General features: G+C 39.5%; 2 protein-coding genes across 4 annotated transcripts in view; one reads left to right on the forward strand and one right to left on the reverse strand.

Moving 5' to 3' along the window:
• Window positions 1-74: 74 nt before the first annotated feature.
• On the forward strand, window positions 75-20,897 carry GFM2 (GTP dependent ribosome recycling factor mitochondrial 2). Of its 3 annotated transcripts, none has more exons than XM_064140783.1 (21): window positions 75-207; window positions 1,001-1,090; window positions 1,630-1,714; window positions 3,438-3,483; window positions 4,345-4,442; window positions 5,395-5,520; window positions 5,893-5,981; window positions 7,980-8,068; window positions 8,300-8,360; window positions 8,455-8,640; window positions 11,384-11,464; window positions 12,329-12,477; window positions 14,156-14,296; window positions 14,379-14,478; window positions 15,191-15,380; window positions 16,816-16,892; window positions 17,243-17,381; window positions 17,538-17,723; window positions 19,088-19,203; window positions 19,419-19,601; window positions 20,011-20,897. In XM_064140783.1, the coding sequence occupies exons 2-21, from the start codon at window positions 1,016-1,018 to the stop codon at window positions 20,137-20,139; spliced, it is 2,346 nt and encodes a 781-aa protein (XP_063996853.1). In that variant the 5' UTR covers window positions 75-207; window positions 1,001-1,015; the 3' UTR covers window positions 20,140-20,897. The 3 variants fall into 3 exon arrangements, with proteins under 3 accessions (XP_063996853.1, XP_063996854.1, XP_063996855.1); XM_064140784.1 differs by having other exon boundaries at window positions 75-181; XM_064140785.1 differs by lacking the exons at window positions 75-207; window positions 1,001-1,090; window positions 1,630-1,714; window positions 3,438-3,483 and having other exon boundaries at window positions 4,385-4,469.
• Window positions 20,894-21,913, reverse strand: part of HEXB (hexosaminidase subunit beta) — a 21,288-nt gene continuing 20,268 nt past the window's right edge. Inside the window, exon 14 of the mRNA XM_064140787.1 lies at window positions 20,894-21,213. Coding sequence (XP_063996857.1) covers window positions 21,150-21,213 — 64 coding nt within the window. The 3' untranslated portion in view covers window positions 20,894-21,149. The remainder of the gene's footprint in view (window positions 21,214-21,913) is intronic.

Raw genomic sequence — 21,913 nt, forward strand, 5'->3', positions numbered from 1 at the left:
GGGTGGAAGCCGAGGAGATGAGGTGGTTGTGCCGGCGGGGACAGGAAGAATTACGGCGCCTTCCGGCGGCATGGCGGCTCTGCGGGCTGAGGCCGGGCTGCAGGCTCAGGCCTGTCCGTGTTAGAGCTCTGCATCTGGGGGACGATGATAACACGAAGGCCGACGGAATAACGCGCTAGGGGTTCGTAACGCGGCAGGCAGCGCAGTGTAGGTCTGGGGAGCGCCAGCAGGGAGCGGCCGGCTGGGCAGGGTTCTGGTTGCCTCGGCAGGCTTGTAACGGGCAGCGTGAGGGCACCGCTCCCCTCCTGCTCTCCTTGTGCCGCAGCGGCACTGGGACACGGCTGTGTGGCTTGTGCGAGGAGAAAGTGCAAACGAGCTTTTGTGCACGTTTCCTTCTTGTGGAACTGCCACGGAGTGTAAAATCCCAGGTGCTGGGTGGTGGTGTCCTCTTGCATGAGAAGCAGACAGCTGGGAAGACATTGGAAGCTTCTGCGCTTGGGCTTTGTGTTGCAGTCTTTTTGGTGCTGCTTAAAGGCTCCTGTATTCAGTGTTTTCTCTCCCAAATACATTGTTTTCTTTGTCCTTCAAGACCAAGCTGATGGTCGTGGTGTTAGGTTGCAGGCGAGACTCGATCTCAGAAGTCTTTTTCAGCCTCAATGATTCTGTGATCGGAAGAGCTATTTACTCTTTCCTGATCCATAGTCAGTGCTCTAGAGCTTATCTGAGCAAGAATTAAACTCTCTAATGTCAACGTTTCTGCTTTACTGTTTGCGAGTGGCTGTGAAAAATACATTTAGCACGTGTGAGCATGCATTTGTGCTGCGTTTTAATGGATTCATGTTATTGTTACAGATCTGACACCAGCCCAGCCTGCCAGGCAGTACTTTGAAAAAACATAAAACCTGATCTGATACCGAAAGCACTGAAGCACTGATTTATGCAAAGGCAATAGAATTGCACGTTTCATGTCACATGATTACATGTTTGATTATCGTGGCAGGGGACAGCTTTAGAGATGGGAGACAGTATGTTGAGAACGACGAGAAAGTTCTTGATGAGTGCCTTGAAGTCATCAAGTTTCTGCAGCGAGGTGAACTTTTCCCCAAATTTTAATACATTATCCATGAGCAAAAAAAAAAAAACCAAACTTGGGTTATTCTGATAAACTTTTTCTCTCTTTACTTGAGTTTCCTTTAAAAGTTGTTATCACAACACAGCATGATAATTTTATGTTGGAACTGGACTTCATGTAAGCCAGAATGTGGAAGCTGTATTTGTAATTTTTCTATGAACTTTTTTGGTACCTGTGATTTTGATTATGTAGCTTTTGTCACACAAATAGACCTATTTAAAATAGTGTGGCTACTGACAACATATTTTGGTGCTATCAAAGGTTTTTACTGGACTTCTCAAATAATATTGGGAATGGGCTTGGTTTAAACCTGGATGCTACCAGCTTCATGCTTCCAAATATCTGTTATTTGAATCTTATAGAAATGTCCAATAACAGTATCAGTTCCTGTAGATACTTTTTTTAGTGTCATGTTCCATAGTTAGCAAAAGCGTAGCTACAGATTCATTCTTTATAGTAATTATTATTCCCTGTGTTGTGTTCTTTTTCTCTGTAAGCATGCACATTTCAGGAAGACAAAAATGAAAGTCAAAAGTGTGACACAGCAAAACTGCAATCTAAGAAATTACAGTTCTTCACCAGGTATAAGTTTAAATTATTCCCTTCATGATAAGGGCTACTCTAAAAATATGTATGAATGCTTTCTAAATTGCGTCTTGTCGTGTTCTTTTGGTCGTCATAGAATTTGGTGTGTGGAGCACAAACAAATCAGTTTAAAAATTCAGAGGCCAAAAAGTGTCGTGTGTGTCTTGTGTTGCTGCTCTTTTCTCAGTAGATGTGTGTTATACAAGCTTCAGAAAGTAAGAAAAAGCAAATACATGGTTGTGTAAGAATTTGAGTCAGTTGTGAATCGTGCAGGAATTGCTGTCCAGTTGCTTGACCTATTAATTGGTTGTCAAGATAACCAGTGTTAGTTAAGGCAAGTCTACAAAGACAAGAATCTACTTAAACTGAGTTTCAAGTTATCATTAGTGCATGGGTTTTTTTGCAAATGCAGATGAAGAGGAAAAGGAAGGTGTTTGGAAAACACACTTTTTTGGGCTGTGTTTTGAGTAGATGCACCGATATTGAATAGAAATTCATTGATATAGGGTAGTTCTGGGAGTCAGAGCTGCTTTTCCCATGCTTTTCCTACATCAGGATGAACGTGGGAAGAAAGTATTGGCAGCTAGTTAAGCAGCTTCCTTTTTATTTAAAAAAATCCTGCATGTCTTAGCAGAATTCTTTAATCAGCAGTCTTGTGCCTGAGAAGACAAACTCTTAGTTGCTAATGTCAGTAGTCTCTGTTGCCACATGATACTGTTCCTGTGTAGTTGTCTATGCAATTTCACCTTTTACTGTATTTATGCCCAGTTATACTGTGCTGAGTGTATCATTGTTTCACATGGAGGCACAGCTTCATTCCATACACAAGAAGATAGTGTGACTTAGACAAGCCAGAAATCTTGAACATTCTAGTGTCTTATTTTAGAGACTGGAGGGAAGAAGGCAGTGTTAGGTGAGTTTTTATTTGGAGTGGTAAGCGTTGCTGAATTTCCAGCCTATTACAAATCTACCTTGCATCTGAGACCAATCTTTGTCCCCATTGAGACATTAACCTGTCAGATGCCTCTTTATAGCTTCCTGATAAATTAGGTGATCTCTAAGTAGATAGGGAAGAAATGTTAGTTTAAATACTATCGAGTTCTGTTTGTACTCGACAAGTGAGTTGCTGAAATGCATCTTACAAGGCTTGGCTAACTGAGTTACAGATCAGTTTCCTAAAATTCAGCTTGACATCTTGTTTTCCAACTAAACAGAGTGTGATAGAGGAAATACTTGAAAATGTGTGTTTGAAACTCCTCAGTTACATGATTTCTTAACCTAGGTAATTTTGTGTTTTCTCCCTAAGGATTGTACTCCCTAGGCTTCAGTGTTTAAAGGAGAAAGTGCTATTGCAGTTTGTTGCCCAACAGCCAATTCAGATGAATGTCAGCATTAGAGTGGTCTTGAGCTATGGCATGTTTTGTTACAGCTTCTGCAAAGTATGATTTTACTGTGCTGATGATACTTTTCTATGCTGGCTTTTCCTACTATTCCTAAGTAGAGCTGCTTTGAAAAGTTTTCCCTTTAAGAGATTTGTTGAAAATTCTGTATACATCTTTAGGAATTTGAGGCCACAGAGATTACAGATGGTCCTAAGATTTATGAATCTGTGTATTGTATTTTTTTATTAGTATATTTTTTAAGAATTTGCTTAAATATATTCAATTTTGTTAAAATCTGTCAGTCTAACAAATTGTTGCATGCTTTTGTTTGTCTCCAGGAGATGTTAAGTCTCTGCATTCTGTCATAAATCCTCATATATCCAGGTACGTCTTGCCATCTTATTTTTTAGGTGTAACCAACAGTCAGAGACAGTATTTTTGCCCTTCTGGCATTTCAGTATAGAATGATTGCTTGTGTTGGAGAGGGCTTGGACTGTCTCTTTTTCACATCATGAGAATCAGAACAAGAGTCCCTAGGAAAACTCCACATCCAAGGTGTTTGCTGGCAGCTGAACAAGGGGGAAGAAATGTATTGGGACGTATACGGCTTTATACTTTGCACTTGTGGGAACACTCAACTGTATTAGATGAGGTCCTTAGAGACAGAGACAAGGTAAAGTCTGAGCTGCCAAAAGGAATGACTTGAGGTAAAGTTCCCTTGGAAAAATACTTCTGAGGGCAAATTCAGCTAGCATTAGTAGTGAATAGGATGGCCAGTTGCAAGCTTATGATGCACAGAGCTAATGAAGCAGGTTTGGAAGCTGCTGGTAAGGTACTTCAGAAGGGAACACTATACTGAACAGAGTCAAGGACAACTTCATGGGAGCTTGGGTGCTGTATTTGGGGCATAAAGGGTATGTGTTCAGTGCATGTGTACAGCAGCAGATTCAACTCAACCCATGACATTCGGGCACTAGGGATCAGAATTGAATTGGATGAAAGGGTGGAGAGGCTGCTTCTCTCTCTGAAGGGAGCAGACGAGTGAGGACGAGGCCAAGCAACCTACTAAAACAAAGCACGGAAACCTGTTCCAAAACTCTTGAGTACTATAGATCTGAAGAAAATTCACCATTTTAGTACTGTATGTTAGTCTGATATGTTAGTCTCTGTGACTGTTAATTGTTCATACAAAAGAATGAGTGAATAAAAAGACACTGGTAACAGCAACGTTCTTGCTTTACGCAGGATCCGAAACATTGGCATTATGGCCCACATCGATGCAGGGAAAACTACAACAACAGAGAGGATGCTGTATTATTCTGGATACATAAGAGCACTTGGAGGTTAGAAATAAAACTTCTTTTATATCAGTAAGTTTGAGATATTTAATAGTATATAATAGCATGCAATGCAGTTAGAGGTTGCTTATGGAATACTGGAGGTAGAAGCCAGTCCTTCCAAAGACGTGCTGAAATACAACAAAATTTTAATGCACATGCCATTATGTTCTAAGGCACTTGTACTTGGAGAGGTCATATGTTCTTATTTTTCTTTTAGTGCATTGACATTTAACATTTAATTAGAGGGTCTCCTTGTTGCTCATTGGTTGTTCTGATGAAGTTATTTCCTAATTTCTCTTTTGAACTGTAAATAAATCATATTAACAAAAAGTAAACATTTATTTTGAAAGGCATAATACAGGAAGAATTCTTTCTTTCAGCATATCTCACAGAATTCTTCAAGATCAAAGGGGTCAGCAGCAGTCTCCATTTGTGTTACCTTTGGAGCTTCTAAACTTTAATTTCCTGTTCTTTACTTTGTATGAGAATGTCAGAAGATGTTAAGCCCATGGAATGATTGAACTTGGTGGCCTGATTGTTTAAAAGTGTGCTTCTCTTTTTGCTAAAAATGTGAAAAAAAACCACAAACAAAATTTAAACTTCATTTTGTTGGGTTTTAGTGTTAATTGCATTTAATTTCTACATTTTGAAATGTCAGTCACATTCCACACAAGGATTGCAGTTAGGTTTTCCAAAGTTATAGTTTGCTCGTAATTTTGGACTTTGCTTTAATTTTTAAGTTTCTCATGATGTTAGGATTAAGAAAACGAGAAAGGTTCTTGGAATAATTTGTGTTTGATCTAGAGAGCATTTGTTCTGTGTAAAGGGAGCATGTGTAAATTGCCTGGCATTACCATTTTCTGAAAAAGGCTAGTTTTCATCTTTTTAAGGGACAGTATTTTCAAATCTCAGTTTGAGATTTAGTCTTATTTACCTACCTGCTGCTTGTTCACAGATGTTGATGATGGGGACACAGTGACAGATTTTATGGTACAGGAGCGAGAAAGAGGCATTACCATTCAGTCTGCTGCTGTTACATTTGACTGGAAAGACCACAGAATCAATCTGATTGACACCCCAGGTACTATGCTTTAGCAGTACTCACATTATTATCAGAGAGAAGGTGAGATGGAGTTTCACATCACAGTCTTTGTTTCCATAGCATGGTCTTAGTTTTAAGTGTGGTGCAGTATTTAACTGGTTTAATTGCAGGAGGTAAAATTCTAGCTTGTATAAAATTAACTCACACCTTTCCACGCTAAATTGCTCTGAGTTCTGGGATTGAAATGTAAGAGTCTTGTGTGGTTCAAGAACTGATGGATGTATTTCTCTGCAAGTGAAGGAGAGGGTTGGAGGGTTGTTTTGATATGACTTAAAAAATAAAAGATTTGTAATGAACTATTGATGTTGCCTGTTTGAATTACAATGGTATAAAGGGGAGATTGTTTTTTAGGTCATGTGGACTTTACAGTGGAAGTTGAACGTTGCTTGAGAGTCCTAGATGGAGCAGTAGCAGTTTTTGATGCTTCAGCTGGTGTTGAGGTAAAAATAACTGGTAGATGGTTTTTACTTTTTGTTAAGTAATGAAATAATAATAATAGTATAAAGATGTTGCTCTGTTTTATCTGTTTTGATACTTTGATCAAAATTCAGCTTCAGGAAGCTGATTGTTTAATTTCAAGGCTTTTAGTGTCCAGTGATTTCCATAAAAAGGAGAAAAGTGGTAGTCCCATTAACGTCTGGAGTGTTTTTTGGTTGTTGCTTTGTTTCTGTCCTTTATAAATGTAGATTTTGTTGAATGCATCTGGCTAGCTCCAGTGGAAAGAGATGAACATGTATTAATGTCTCATTTTCAGATTTCACGTAGAAAATGATTAATTTTGAGTCAGAATGTCTCCTTCCCCAGTGTCAAGGTCCAGAGAAGCAGAGATGAACAGTATCTCTGTCCAGAGGAGTAAGACCAGTTCTTATGTATTTCTGTGTTGTGAAATTAAGGTGCAAACGAGACCAGATATCACCACCAAACTATTTATTAAAGGATAGGGTTGGGCAAAGCAGAGGGAGAGAGGGGAGAAAAGAGAGAGAGTGAGATCAAGAGAACGATGGAGAAGAGAAGGAGCAGGGAAGGAAAAGAGCTGTGATCATATTACCCTCAGTCACAGACGGAGGGGAGAGAGAGACGGGTGCGTGCCCCAGGGATGATCTTCTGTGGAGTTTGTCAGAGTTTCTTCGGGTGGTGTGCAGCTCTGGTGGTGGTCCGCCCTCGGTGGTCCGGTGGAGGTGGCACAGGTGGTCCGGTGGGAGTGTCACACTTTGGCAGGCATTTCTCCTGCCTCTTATACAGTTTTCTGCTCAGTGTCCAGCTGCAGCTCCCTAGGAAATCTTCCTGTGTACTCTCATGCATTCGCAGGGGTCCGGCGCCATCGGAGGGAGGGCCTCCGCCCCCTCCCTGGCTGTACCTGTCCGTACCCTGAATACACATAAACCTTTTCCCTTGGGGGTAGCTGAGATAAGCTGTAGGCATCCTGGGCATTCCAGCCAGGCTGAGGTCCAGGAGTTTAAGGTGTTGTCTGTTGATTTGCGTCCCTGAGCTTTAGGCCAAGCACCGAGTTTGAGTCCCAGAAGTTACCAAAGGCAATCTTTATCTTTGTTGATTAGGGAGAGACGATGCAATCTTTATCTTTTTTAATGAACCAGAGAGAGGATTTAGACTCTCACACCCAGTGATCTATGAATATGGCCATTAGAGCAAAGTTCAGAAAAGCCTGGTATTTGACTGTATTGGATGAGGTGTTTGAGTAGTTCAGTTCTGTGTAAAAGTTACATACGGTGAAATCACTGTGTCTCATGGGACACACCTTTTTTGTAGCCGAGGGATGAGAGAACTCTTAATGTAAGCCACATTATTTTACTTGTTATTAGGCAGCATTTATGTACCGTTTTGTATCAACCAGGACTGAGTAAACAGCTCCCATGCCAGACAGCAACAACGAAATTAGATCCAGTTGTTTTTTTTTTTTTAGTTCTAAAATTGTGCAGGAAATTCTTGCATTATTTCCTTGTATTGGTAAGAGAGTATTTTTGAAATTGCACTGATTTTCATATATACCTGTTTTAACTTGCCAGTAAAAATGTGTATCATAAATAGCCCAACATTATACCAGTTAGTGGCAAAACCAAGGTAGATTTTAGTATTGTCTGTGTAGGCACAGATATGCTTGCCTGTGTGTGCTTAAGGAACTTGGCAATAAAATCTTGAAGTCTTTACAGTACTGACTTTTTTTCTGTATGTATCCTTGGTAGTGCTTAGTTTCTCTCCATATTCCTTTTCCCATGTGCCTGTGTGCCCTTAGTGAAGGACAAGTGCTGGCAACAGCTGAGAGAAGAGATAAAATAAAGCTGGTTGTGGAATTCATGTGTGCTGCTGGATACAAGATTGCCACAATACATTCAGCACAGTTTGCAATGAACTCTGTCCCTTAGCAATACTGGGGAGTGTATAGGTCAGTTATGAACCCTAATATTTCTGTTTTGCTTTAGGCCCAAACTATGACTGTGTGGAGACAAGCAGACAAACATCAGATACCACGAATTTGCTTTTTGAACAAGATGGACAAAAACAGGGCAAGGTATTCAGAGAGTTATTTTAATCACTGCTAAAAGCCTTGTAAGAGAATGTATCTAATCAAGGTGAAGTTTTTCAGTTAACCACAGAACAAGCCAATTATGTTAATACTTACTGTTTACATATTTGACTGTGCTTATTTTTGTGTCATTGTAGGAGTAATTGCAGTAAGGAATTGCAAACCTCTTTTACTTTGTCATTGTTTTGTGTAACAGTGTCTGTTCTTTTAATACAGTTTTACATATGCTGTTGAAAGTATCCAACAAAAGTTGAAGACAAAACCTTTACTTCTACAGGTAAGCTTGGAAATTAAATGCTTGTTTACTTTCCTCAAATGGAACTCCCTTCTCAGCTTTTTGCACATGTCTGATATCCTTGCTCTGTCTGCAGTTGCCCATTGGAGAAGCTAAGACCTTCAGAGGACTGGTTGATGTCGTGACTAAGGAGCAAATAGTTTGGAAATCTACTTTTGATCTGGATGATGGAAAAAATTTCAAGAAAAAGCCATTGCTGGAGGCTGATGATCCCAAGCTCTTTCGAGAAGTTCAGGATGCCAGAAATACCTTAATAGAACAAGTAAAGTTCTAAAGTAAATACATAATATATTTAAAGCTGTTACTTAGAATATTAGAAAAAGTAGGCTGAAAGGGACCTGTGGAGATGCCTTCTTCATTTGATTTTGCAAATCTCTAATGATTACATGTGTCTTGGCAGCCTCTCCCAGTACTATATCATCCTGTAGTGAGCACTACTGCTTGTTGTCCAACGGGAATTTACCATGCTGCAGCCTGTGACAGAGTCACTTGTGTTATTCTGAAGCAGGTCCACCACCGCCATCATGACTGTCACCAATCCATGTTGTAAGAGACAGCATCTGCATCCTGTTTTAGCCTCTCTGAGCCAGACAAACCTATCTCTCTGGGCCTCTAGCTGCACTCCAACTAACTTAGTGGTTTTTTAGTGGTCTTCCCACTATTTGTTGGTCTCTTTTGTGCTAGGGAACTTAAAAGCAGACAAACTTCAATTGAAGCTTCACAAGTGCAGGGTAGATGGTACTCTCACCACTTGTCCTGATCCACTGGCTGTGCTTTTGCAAATGCAGCACAGTATGCAGTTAGCCTTTGTCACTGTGAGGGGATGTTGCTGACTCTCGTTTATCCAGCAAGACCCTCTGTTGGACTTAGAGCTATTTCCTAGCTATTGATCCCCATTCTGTATCAGCATATGTATTTGTTCTGTCTGAGGTACAAGATTCTGCCTTTGTCCTATTTAACTAATTTCAGATTTTTTCATTTCCGTTTGTTAAAGGTACTTAATATACAGTGGAAGCATCAATACATAATGGCAAAAATATAAAGTTGAACTCCCTGGCTGTGTATTTAGCACATGTATTACTCCTTACTTCATAAATAAGGAATTGAAGAAAGCTTCAATTCCAAGCCTTCAGTTGGCTAACTTGGCGCCATGTAGTGTCTTAGATGCCAAAAGATACGTTCACATGAGGCCTGGCAGATGTTACTTGGGACCTGCAGGTTATCCATACTCTTCTGGGATGGCAGCTAGAAGCTGGATGGGGTGTCCCAGGCTAGAATCCCTCTGTAAGTCTTACTCCAGATGCATTCAAAAGCTCCACAGCAGAGGTTAGAGAAGAACAATATAAGTGTTTCTTTAACATAGTTGTAATAGTGTGAAGCTAAGAGAGATAACAGAAACTTGGTCTATGCGATTGCCGGGTTTTGCACAGCTGACAGTTGTAAGGAATGATGAATGGAAGGGTTGATGAAAGTGATCGAAGAATTTGCCTGTTGAACAATGCAGAACACTTGAAATAATTTAGCTGTAGTATTTTTCTTCTTCCCTTAGCTGTCATTTTAAGGTCTCCCATTATATTCTGTAATGTTTATAATCGCAGAATTAAGCAGGTTGGAAAAGACCTTTGTGATTGAGTCCAACCTACCACCTAACAGCTTCCAATTAACTAAAGTGCCATGGTTTAGTTAATGATATTGGAAGAAGTTGTTGCACTTCACAGATTCCAAGCAAGGCTTCTCTTGAAATAAAAAGACTTGCTATTGTGTTCAGTTTGCTTATATATAACTTAAAGGTATAGTAAAGATTACATTGGAATGCATACTTTTATATGCAAAACCAGAGGAGATTACTAATCTCAGATTATTTATCTGTTTTGCTGTGGGGGTTGCCATCCCTACAACTTGGGAGAACACTGCAAGTGCATAGAGATGATGTTTGGCTTTCAGTTTCCTTTGAAAAGTGAGAATCAAGAGATAAGCTCTTTATATTGCTTTCAGTTCAGTAAAACACATACACAATATGGTTTTCAACATTTACAGATTTTAAATGGGGTGTTACTACTCAGCTTCTTATCTTAAGCAGTGTATTGTTAGATAGAAAGCTTTGTAAGAACAGTAGGTTTTTTTGTTGGGCTTTTTTTTTCCTTCCTTGTGGTTTCTGGGCCCTTCCTGAAGCAGGAACAGGTAGACCAGTAGTGCGATAATTGAGATAACCTTGTGCTTGTACAGGTTGGGTTTTTTTTTTGTAAGCTTTCTATCCTGTTTACACTCCTTACCAGAAACACTAAAATTTAGTAGTTCAAATAACCATCCGTCTTGCACACTTTGTTTCCACCTAATTAAATTAATGCTTTCCTTTATCTCGTGTGTTTTAACTATTAACTTGATTAGATTTCTAATTGCTTATTAATAATTAATTTCAGTATTCAGTCATTTGCTGTTGTAGCCACTAGAGGGGGAGAAGTGCTTCCCTGTAAGTAGGTATGACAGTGCAAGGGCCTTTGTGAGATGAGGTTTAAAGAATAGCTAATTTATCTGCTAAGCTTAGGGGTGCAGTTTGAAAACACAGATGAGCTCAGACCTAAAAGCCGTTGCCATGGTGAAGGTCAAAATACCCTGAAGGCTTTTCTGGTTTTCGTGTTGGCTCACAAGGGTTATTTGTCACCTGCTTCAGACTTTGCTTTGTTTTCAGATTTGAGGTACATCAGGTTATACCCTTCATGGCTGTTACTGTATGTCTGCAAGTGTTTTTCAGATTCAGGGAGGTATGCAAGCATTCTTTCTCCCACCGATGTTTTGTGTGACAGCAGCTTTGTAAGTTTGTAAGGTTTCTTAACCTCCTTTCCTGAAACTTTAATTTCCATAATTTTCTGTGGTTTGAGTTTATGATCTTTGATGCTTTTCAAAAGGCTTCGTTCCTGTTCTGTTTAGCATATATCCTAAATAAGATTTGTGACTTGTCTGTGAAACTGCTATGTGCCAAATAACAAGGAACTACTTTGTTGAAGGTTGCAGATCTGGATGATGAATTTGCTGAATTGGTTCTAGGAGAACATAGTGAAGATTTTGAGTTAATACCAGTTGACAAGGTACTTTTTACACTTCAGTATTTATAAATAAGTTCTTACTGGCTGATACTCTGAAGGACTTCCTTTGGCACAAACTGGTTATGATTGTGCAGATGTACATTTTTAATATAAATAAGCACACCAGCTTTTGGACCATATTTACAGTACTGTGTATTTAGGACAAAGTATATCCAAGCTTAGTATGAATTTCAGACAAGAATGCACTAACTGCAATTCTCAGATCTGTTGGACATACCTTTAAAACCAGGCTACTTTATGGGTGGGTGTTCTGGGTTTTTATTTGTGTGATTTGTTGGGATTTTGAGTGGTTTGGGGTTTTTTGTTTGTTTGTTTGGTTTTTATTTGTTTCCTTTTGCTTTTATTGTTGGCTTTTTTAGGCTTTTGTTGCTTTGGGGGTGGGTTTTGTTGGTGGGTTTTTGTTTTGTTGTTGTTTTCGGTTGGTTTTTTTTCTCTGTTAATTTAGGCTGCTGCAGAAGTGTTTAGGGAAAGGCAAATAAACTTTCCAGGTAAAACCAGTGCAGTTTGTGTATGAGCTGTCAATCTTACTTACAAAAGTAGCATCTCAGCCACTACAAATTAGTAAATTAGTTAGATCTTTAGCCTCTGTGTGTCAAGAGTGGTGCAGTGGTCTGCATTAGAAGGGCTGTTAGACTAAAACAGCTGCAGATTTGCATGAAATGTTTAGAAATCTTAAAATAAGTGTCTCCTGTTTCATTTGGGTTCATGGTATGGACCTTGTTAAAAGCAGTGAAAAAAGTTTGTATGAGTTGCATTTACAAACATACATTTTTGTGGATTTGTTGGCATATCTGATAGCTGGAATGTAGTTAAAGGATAAACTGTAGTTCACATCTGCTTTTGCAGCTGCAGTCTGCTATCCGCAGAATCACACTGGCTCAAAAAGCAGTACCTGTGCTCTGTGGCAGTGCCCTGAAGAACAGAGGAGTGCAGCCATTGATGGATGCTGTCATTATGTATTTGCCTGCACCAAATGAACGCTCATATGAGTTTCTGTAAGTACAGGGTCCCCCACAGCAAACTGCTGGCTAAGCTGTCAGGCCGTGGCTTGGATGGCAACACTCTGTGCTGGGTTAGGAACTGGCTGGAGGGCCGGACCCAGAGAGTGGTGGTGAATGGTGCCACATCCAGCTGGCGGCCAGTCACTAGTGGTGTCCCTCAGGGATCAGTGCTGGGCCCAGTCCTCTTTAACATCTTCATAGATGATCTGGATGAGGGCATGGAGTCAGTCATCAGCAACTTTGCAGATGACACTAAGCTGGGGGCAGATGTGGCTGGGTTGGAGGGCAGAAGGGCTCTGCAGTGGGACCTTGACCGCCTGGACAGATGGGCAGAGTCCAATGGGATGGCATTCAATAGCTCCAAGTGCAGGGTGCTGCACTTTGGCCACAACAACCCCATGCAGAGATACAGGCTGGGGTCGGAGTGGCTGGAGAGCAGCCAGACAGAGAGGGATCTGGGGGTGCTGATCGATACCTGCCTGAACATGAGCCAGCAGTGTGCCCAGGTGGCCAAGAGAGCCAGTGGCATCCTGGCCTGCATCAGGAATGGTGTGGCCAGCAGGAGCAGGGAGGTCATTCTGCCCCTGTACTCTGCACTGGTTAGTCCACACCTTGAGCACTGTGTTCAGTTCTGGGCCCCCCAGTTTAGGAGGGACATTGAGATGCTTGAGCGTGTCCAGAGAAGGGCAACGAGGCTGGTTAGAGGCCTTGAGCACAAGCCCTACGAGGAGAGGCTGAGGGAGCTGGGATTGTTTAGCCTGGAGAAGAGGAGGCTCAGGGGTGACCTTATTGCTGTCTACAACTACCTGAGGGGAGGTTGTAGCCAGGGGGAGGTTGCTCTCTTCTCTCAGGTGGCCAGCACCAGAACAAGAGGACACAGCCTCAAGCTACGCTGGGGGAAATTTAGGCTGGAGGTGAGGAGAAAGTACTTCACTGAGAGAGTCATTGGACACTGGAATGGGCTGCCTGGGGAGGTGGTGGAGTCTCCGTCCCTGGAGCTGTTCAAGGCAAGGTTGGATGTGGCACTTGGTGCCATGGTCTAGCCTTGAGCTCTGTGGTAAAGGGTTGGACTTGATGATCTATGAGGTCTCTTCCAATCTTGGTGATACTGTGATACTGTGAAAAAATAAGAAGGAAAGCTTAAAAGGAGAAAATGAAAAGTATTGACAAAGCATTCATGTCTTTGGAAAAGCTTACTGGTTTTAGGTATTAAAGAACAGTAAGGATGTGCAGACATAAAACCACACTTGTGTACTGAATCTCTTTTGGCTGCAGTAATGGGAATTGTAAGCATTTATCTCCTGTTTTCAAACTTGTGCTTTAGAGTTCTGACGACACTGTCATTTTACAAAATGAGGATCTCAAGATCCTCATTAGTATAGGATAAATCACATCATACATACTCTACTGGAGACAAACTGGTTAAGTTAGTATTTTTTTCTATAAATTTTGACTTTAAACAAATGCCTCTCTTTAATATTACAATTAGAAATGTCTTAGATGAGTGGAAATCGTAGAATCAGCCAGACCTCCAAGATCATCCAGTCCAACTTATCACCCAGCCCTGCCCAATTAACTAGACCATGGCATTAAGTGCCTCAAATTTAGGGAAGCAGGAGTTTGAGTGGATTAATTGTACAGTATGCTTTTTGTTGTGCTTTTTGTTTTACAGACAGTGGTACAAGGATGATCTGTGTGCCTTGGCATTTAAAGTTCTTCATGATAAATGTCGTGGTCCACTAGTTTTCATTCGCGTTTACTCAGGGTCTCTGAAACCTCAGTCAGCTGTATATAATATCAACAAAAGTTGCACGTGAGTAAGATAGAGGTGTGGATTAATGCAGTGCTGGATTGTCTGTTGAATGTCCTGAGTAATACAAGAATTTAATTTTCAGGGAGAGAATGAGCCGGCTGCTCCTGCCTTTTGCTGATCAACAAATTGAAATACCATCACTCATGCCTGGCAACATTGCCCTTACAGTTGGGTTAAAGCAGGTAATGGAAAATACTGATTTTGTAAGGAAGTTCTGTTTTGCTAGTGTGCTTTCTGTGGTATCTCAGATATGTGCTTGATTATTGTGACATATGTAAACTTCCATTGTTTGAAGTCCTTGTACTTCTAAAATGAAATATTACAATGTAAAAATGTCGGTAATTCATTTGGGAGATGCAGTGCTGGATACGTAGAAAGGACTAAAGCCTAAAGACTTTTGAGCTTAGATTTATATTGTAACTCTCAAAATGCAATGGGATGCCATGGAGAGACCTCTGAGGAAGGAGAGTGGTGTACCAAATAAGTTACCCAAAAGCAACAGGTTAACTTAATTTAAAGCAAATTTGCTTCATGCTTATTTCCATTAGTGTACTAATTCAGTGTTATATTGTCTGATCAGGCTGCATAGATCTCATTCACACAGGTTTTCTAAACTGTAACTAACTTTTGCATGCATAAGTAAGTTTTCATTTACCAATACTGTTTGTTGTGGTTTTACATCTTGACTGGTAAGTTGGATTTAAAATTCAGTGAACTGAAAAAGAAGTATTAGTCTAAATTTCAACACAGTTTCTTCTCTTTCAGATAACTGAAATTTTCTGAGAAGTTACAGTAATTGTTTGTTAATAAGTGTTGGTTTGATTGTGATTTTGTTTTCATACTCCCTACTCTGCCCCTTCTGTGACTTGTGGGTCACTGGTTATTGATCTCTAGAGTGCCACTGGAGATACCATAGTATCATCAAAGGCTTCAGCAGTAGCTGCAGCACGCCGAGCTGGACGGGATGCTGGAGGAGACAACAGGTCTAGCAGTGACATAGAGAGCCTTCTGCTGGCAGGTGTTGAGATACCTGACCCGGTCTTCTTCTGTACAATTGAACCTCCTTCAATGGCCAAACAACAAGGTACAACATAATCTACCTAGGAGTATGATAAGTCTATAAATGAGGTATTCAAACATATTCTTCTGTATGAGGAATAGGGCTCGTCCCCAGTCTCTGCACACCTGGTTGACATGAATGAGATGCACATTTATCAATCTGTGATTTAATAAGGCTGATTTTGGTGTTTGGTACAGATTGACACAATTCAGATTGTAGTTGTTGGTATCTGTTGCTGTTAACTTTGTCAAGCAGTATCAGTGCTTTTCTCAGTTTTGTATCTATGGAAGTGGTAGCTCTTCCCTTTGAAATAAGACATGGAGATGTTTTCAGTTCCTGTTGTCATGCTTAGGTTTGCTGCAGTCACGCTGGTGTACTGTACGTAGTGTTTGAGTACAAACCTGAAATGTGATTTGGTTTGTTTTCATCTTTTTTGCACCAGTTTTACTGTGTACTGTAAAGTCTTCACTTAGCAAGAATTCTGTGCATCTGGTTAGGATTCACCCATACAGCTGACCTGTAATCTTACTGCCTCTTCCAAGAATCTGCACTGGAGAATTTGTTTTCATTTGTCTGTTTTGTATTTCATTTGACTATTTCCCTGGAAGTGTTTAAAAAGAGATTGGGTGTGGTACTTGATGCTATTATTTGTTTGATTAGATGGTATTGGGTGATAGGTTGAACTTGATATATCGTCTTGAAGGTCATCTTCAACCTGATTAATTCTGTGATTCTGTGATTTTTGGAAATAAATACTTTGAAATCTTCATTCCAACAAAGATGAACTCAATTGGATGTGAAGGGAAGAAAGAACAATTACCAGTGTGCAGTAGGAAGGAATGAAACAAGGCAGAATGTAGATTTATAGCAGTATGTCTGCAGGCTGAAAGGTTTTGAGATGTTTGAATTTTTTGTTGGTTTTGTTGTTTGTTTTTTTTTTCCCAAGGACTGTAAGGTAGAATAAATGCAGTCAGCTGTAAATTTAGCAGTGTGTGGTTGCTTTCCTGTGACTGCCTTCCTTAGAATTTAAGATAACAGGGAATCACTGAAAATTTGCATTTCAGTCTTTTCATGTTGAACTCATCTTGAAATTTTTAGGTAGATCATATCATCAGTATTTTCTTAAGTGTGAAGAGAGAGCAGTACTTTTTACTGGCTTGAGGAAGCACTTACAAGTTACATTTTATCTTCATTTAAATACAAAATACCTCTCTGCAAATAGTATTTTTTGTATCTAAATAAGCATTCTATAGTGTGCAGTTAATTTCTTGGAGAGAATTAGAAGTTGCAAGTTGCCTGTTATTTTAGTGGACTGCCAAAATCTGGCAGTCCACTGAATTCTTTTGATTCCTTCTGAGAATGTGATTTGACCTTATAAAGGAGGTGATGTTTAGACATTCATTGTGTTTCTCAAGTTACTGAAGTCTCTTTAGATGTAATGTTTGACATTTATGTACAGACTTGGATAATGCATTGAGCTGCCTTCAACGTGAAGATCCAAGTTTAAAAGTGAAGCTAGATCCTGACACAGGACAAGTAAGATGAATTTTCTATTGCTCACCTTCTAGATAGAGATATCCTTGAATAAATAGGACTCTCTAAGTGTTTGCATCATGTTTGTACAAAGTTCTGTGCAACAAACTAACGTGCTTTAGTCTTCACGATACTGTAAGGTCAGCTTTTATATAGTGGTCATAGTAGCTGTAATTACCCTATCACTTACATGGTGGTTAGGTCAGTTGACCTTAAGCAGTCATGTGTCCTCTCTAGGCTACTTAGAATTACTTCTAAGAGACTATGAAGAGCATGCAAGTCTGTTCTTAAGCAGCTGGTATTAAAACCAGAGTTCTCCATGATTTTTCTCTTCTTGTCTCTCTTCTTACTAGACTATTCTTTGTGGCATGGGAGAACTACATATAGAGATCATTCACGACAGGATCAAACGTGAATATGGAATTGAAACTTATTTAGGACCTCTTCAAATAGCATACAGAGAAACCGTCCTAAATGCTGCTCAAGCTACAGGTATGACTGAATGGAAGGAACATAATTTCTTTTCTGTTCTTGTAGCTTGGTTTACTTTAAATGATGTTATGGGTAGTTTTCAGATTAAGTTTGTGGGTTTGTTTTTGTTTTTTTTTCCAAATGGTTGATTTACCTTTTGCTTTTTTCCCCCTGCAGATATATTGGACAAAACAGTAGGAGATAAAAGACACTTTGTAACTGTGGAATTAGAGGTGAGGCCCAGTGAAGTGGAGAGAACAACCACAAAACCTATCATTGAGTATGCTGCGAGTGTCACTGAAGTGCTACCCAAAGAGCTACAAGAGGCTGTAGAAAATGGAATCACAAATTCATGCGTTCAAGGTAAAGGAAGTGCTATGGCAGCTATACTGGTCTAACATTTCTGTGAGAGGCAATTTATGTAGGAGTGAAAACTCCTTGGCAGCTTGAGAAATAAAAGACAGTACGTATTAATCTTGGGTGGTAAGGAAAAATCTGCTATTTCCTTAACTACACACATTGCCTAACACTCTTTTCTTTAGGCCAGGAACGGAGGTCAGCATGCCTTTGGTTTTAAGGTTTGTTTTGTAATCTGGTATGGTAAGAGATAAGGCATGTAAGCTTCAGTGATGTGACAGAAGTGGTTTTGGAAGCCAACATGTACATACCACATTTCCATTAGTTACTAACAGGGTTTGTTTCTTTTTACTTTTTTCAACTACAGCATACCTGTGAAAGCATATAATAAATAGCCTTACCTTGTTGCTGTGTGTAGGTTTTCTAAAGGTCTAAAAGTACCCTTTGTGTCTGATTAAAAAGTAGAAAGTGTTCAGTGACTTGTGACCAGAGAACCATCCCTCACAGTAAAATGAAGAGGCAGTAGACTGATAAATGAGAATTATTAAGCAGCAGTATGAGGTGTTTCTCCATATTGCTTTGTCCATTTGGGATTCGTCTCTCATCTCTGGCTGTGGAATGAGTCTTCACTATGTGCTTTTTTTCACACTCCTTGATGCTTCCAAGCTGTGCTATCTCCAGACTGGGACTCGTGGCATGAAGTGCTTTTTAAAAAAACAAATTTAGGTAGATCTTTGTAGGGATTAAAAAAACACTACATGTTTTTTTTTTTCCTCTCAGATATGGGTCAGAGCTCCTTTGCAGTCTAGTACGGTTTTTGGTCTGGTTCAGAGTCCTGTATTGGAGGGAGATAACCTGGCTAGGACCCTAGATCTCGTTCATCTCTCATGGAATCAGGTTAATGCTTCAGTTTTGGTAGTGGTGTAGTATCAGGCTTTGCAGCAATATTGTGTTGAAAAAGAAATACTGGCTTCTAGTTAAGAAGTTTAACTATTTCAAGTAAAGTCTTGTTTCAATACACAAGTTTTAGATATTGTAATATTATTTAAAAACTCCTTTTTGGGAACAGTTGTGTGGATGAACACACTAAGAAACTTCTGTTTCTGAAAGTTAATCGATGGTTTTAGCAAAGAAAGTATGAGTCTGCATTCTTCTGACTATTTTGGCAAAGCTAGGTAATAACAGAGTCACAAACTGAGGAACCAGACCAGTTGTAATGCCCTTGAAGGAAATAAAAAAAGAGGGAAAAGAGAAAATAAAGCTGCTCCAAATTATTCCTGAACTCTTTTTGCAAGTGTCTTAATATTCTGAAAAACGAATGTGCCATTTCCTCTTTTCCTTAACTGTCCCCCCCACCTGCTTTTTCCTAGGACCCTTGCTTGGATTCCCAGTTCAGAATATAGATGTTACAGTGCAATTGCTTACTGTGCACCCCAACACTTCTCACACGATGGTATCAGCTTGTGTCTCTCGTTGCATGCAAAAGGTCAGTGAAACTGTAAGCTGCTGTAGAACACAGTAGCATTACATACTACTGGGAAAACAAGTGTCTATCAGTATTTGCCAGTGGTTCTTTGGTAGCATAATGCCCTTGCTGAAGACTTTATCATAGAAAATTCATCAGGCAGTGTTAGATGGAGTTATCTATATCAATTAAAAAAAAAAAAAGAGAGTTAACAGAACTCTTTCCTTTCTGTGTAGGCTTTGAAAAAAGCTGGTATACAAGTACTGGAGCCCCTCATGAACCTTGAAATCACAGTAAGTGAAGATCATCTCAGTGCAGCACTCGCTGACCTTGCACAGCGGAGAGGTAGTATTAAGGAAATCCAGAGTCGCCAAGATAACAGAGTTGTGGTTGCTACAGTTCCCTTAGCAGAAACTATGGTATGTGTTTGTCTTGTTAATGGCAAAATACAAATCTGCTCCTTTCCATGTGCTTAAAAATAATTAGGTTTCAGTTCACTTTTCCTGATGGAGATGACTAAGTTTGCATGTTTTTTATTGCATTTTAAATAAATCTGGTATTGGGTTTTGTGCCAGATTCAGATTGTTAAACCAGAGTATTTTGGATTGCAAGACAGAGAAATAGTAAATACTCCTAAACCAGTTTTTTTTGAGAATAGCTTCTTTAAAATTGTATTATTAGGCTGACATATATTGCACCTTTAATGCAATGTTATTAATTAACTTACTGGTATGTTGCAGCATACTTCTGTGATCTAAGCAGCTTTCTGTGCTAACTTGCCTGCCTTTTATCCTAAACTGAACGACCTACATTCTTCATTTTGTCCAGGGCTACTCTACAGTTTTGCGTTCTCTAACATCAGGCTCAGCAACCTTCACTTTGGAGCTTGCCACTTACCAAGCCCTGAACAGTCAAGAGCAAAATGTACTTCTTCAGAGAAGAATGGGGTTGGTGTGATAACCTTACTCTGTAGAATAATAAAGATGTTTCTGTCCTCCTTGTTAAATGTTCTCAGGAGCCTACTCATGAACACCAGTATGTTTTTCTTGGACCAACTGGTTATGGTGAATGGTGATTTAGCAGCTGCATGAGCAAACTGTGCTTTTAACTGTCCAAATGAAGGGTCAACTTCTGGCACAGTCGTGTAGTTGCAAAGCAGGGGAACTGGAGATGCAACTGTAGTTTCATGCTTTGCAATTCTTCTCTTACGTAGGTGTCTGTAATGAGAAGTGATATAAATAAGCAGTAAATGCACCTTAATGTGCCATTAGAACAATTTCTTTAGGGCATAAAGTTTATGAAGTAACTTTACAGTCCTAAGTCTGTATCTTAACTTTGTTTTCAGATTAATAATATGGTTAATAAGCATTACTCTACAACTGCAAATATTACTTCCTGTATCATTAGAAACTAATTTGAACCAGAGTTAAAAACTAGGTATATTTTTGGAGTTTGCTTTTCAGGAAGTAACAGGATTGGATGCTTCTGCAAATTGAGTTAAGATATAAAAAAAACCCAACAAAACAACAACAGCAACAAAAACTCCAGAAAACAAAACAAGAAAGTTGGAGTATGGTGAGGGGGATTTTTTTTGACCTTTAAGAATGAGTGGTTTAAACTAATTGTTCTAATTTTGCATTGATTTACAACTCCATTCTGAGTGGCAGTTTATCTGTTTACACAATAAAGTGGCAAATAAGATACTCAGAAATAAACAGATACTCTTCTCTTTATTTAAAAAGTGTCCTTATTTTCCTTCAGCCTCGGAAGGTAAGGAAATTGGATTTAACAACTGGCATCAAGTTTCAAGATTTTACAGTAAAGAATCCCCATTTCTAGTGAAAGCTAAACCTCATCTTCACTCCAGTAAGAATGTCAAGTAACTTAAACTTTTCATTTTGAAGTCTTGGTTCAAATGTTGAGCTGTAGAGGCACTTCAGGCTGTTGACTAGACGTCCTTGCAGCAGTTACTGCCCTCTTGCTTCGTGGGCACAGTACCCAACAAACACAGGTTCAGCTGCTATGCCACGGCTGTTAAAATGAATCAGAATATGTATGATTATAACCAAACACCTGGCTGGTTGTGTAGGCAGGAAGCAAAATACTGGCACTCTATTTTAATCTTCATGTAAACAAAACTACTTTCCAGAAGGAACAAATGGCCTACTTAAGGTGTGAAGGAGAGCACTATTCTACAACTGATTGTATTGTTTCTCTCAGATAGACCAGGGTATTAGAAAACAGATTTAAAAGCTTAAATTCAGAGGCTGGTTGTGTTGATGTTCTGCAGAATCTATTGTTTTTAGTGAAGAGAGGTCATAATAATGTGAAAATATAATCAGCTGAAATTTGCACACTCGCCCCAGCTCTGGTGTTTCCTTCACATGCAACTCTATGTCACCTTCATTAATTTGGGAGCTGTTTTTTGTAAACAGGACCTTTTCCAGCTACACTAACAAATAATTCTGCTCTTACAAACAAACAAAAAAAGCCTTTAGCTTTTCATGGAGCACTAAGACAGTATAAAATGATGTTTCAGAGTTAAAGCAGTTGCAGTAATTTTTTTCTTTTGCTTTCTGCATATTTATGAGCTAGGTAATATTGCTACTCCTTTGTAGGATTTTTTCTACATAAATGTACACACAGAGGTATTTAAATTATACTTAAGATCTGCAACAGGGAAAAAAAGGGATAATTAAGTAGCTCAGATGAACTACTGCTTATCCTTAAG

Source organism: Pogoniulus pusillus, chromosome Z (genome assembly GCF_015220805.1).
Source record: "Pogoniulus pusillus isolate bPogPus1 chromosome Z, bPogPus1.pri, whole genome shotgun sequence".
Lineage (NCBI taxonomy): Eukaryota > Metazoa > Chordata > Aves > Piciformes > Lybiidae > Pogoniulus > Pogoniulus pusillus.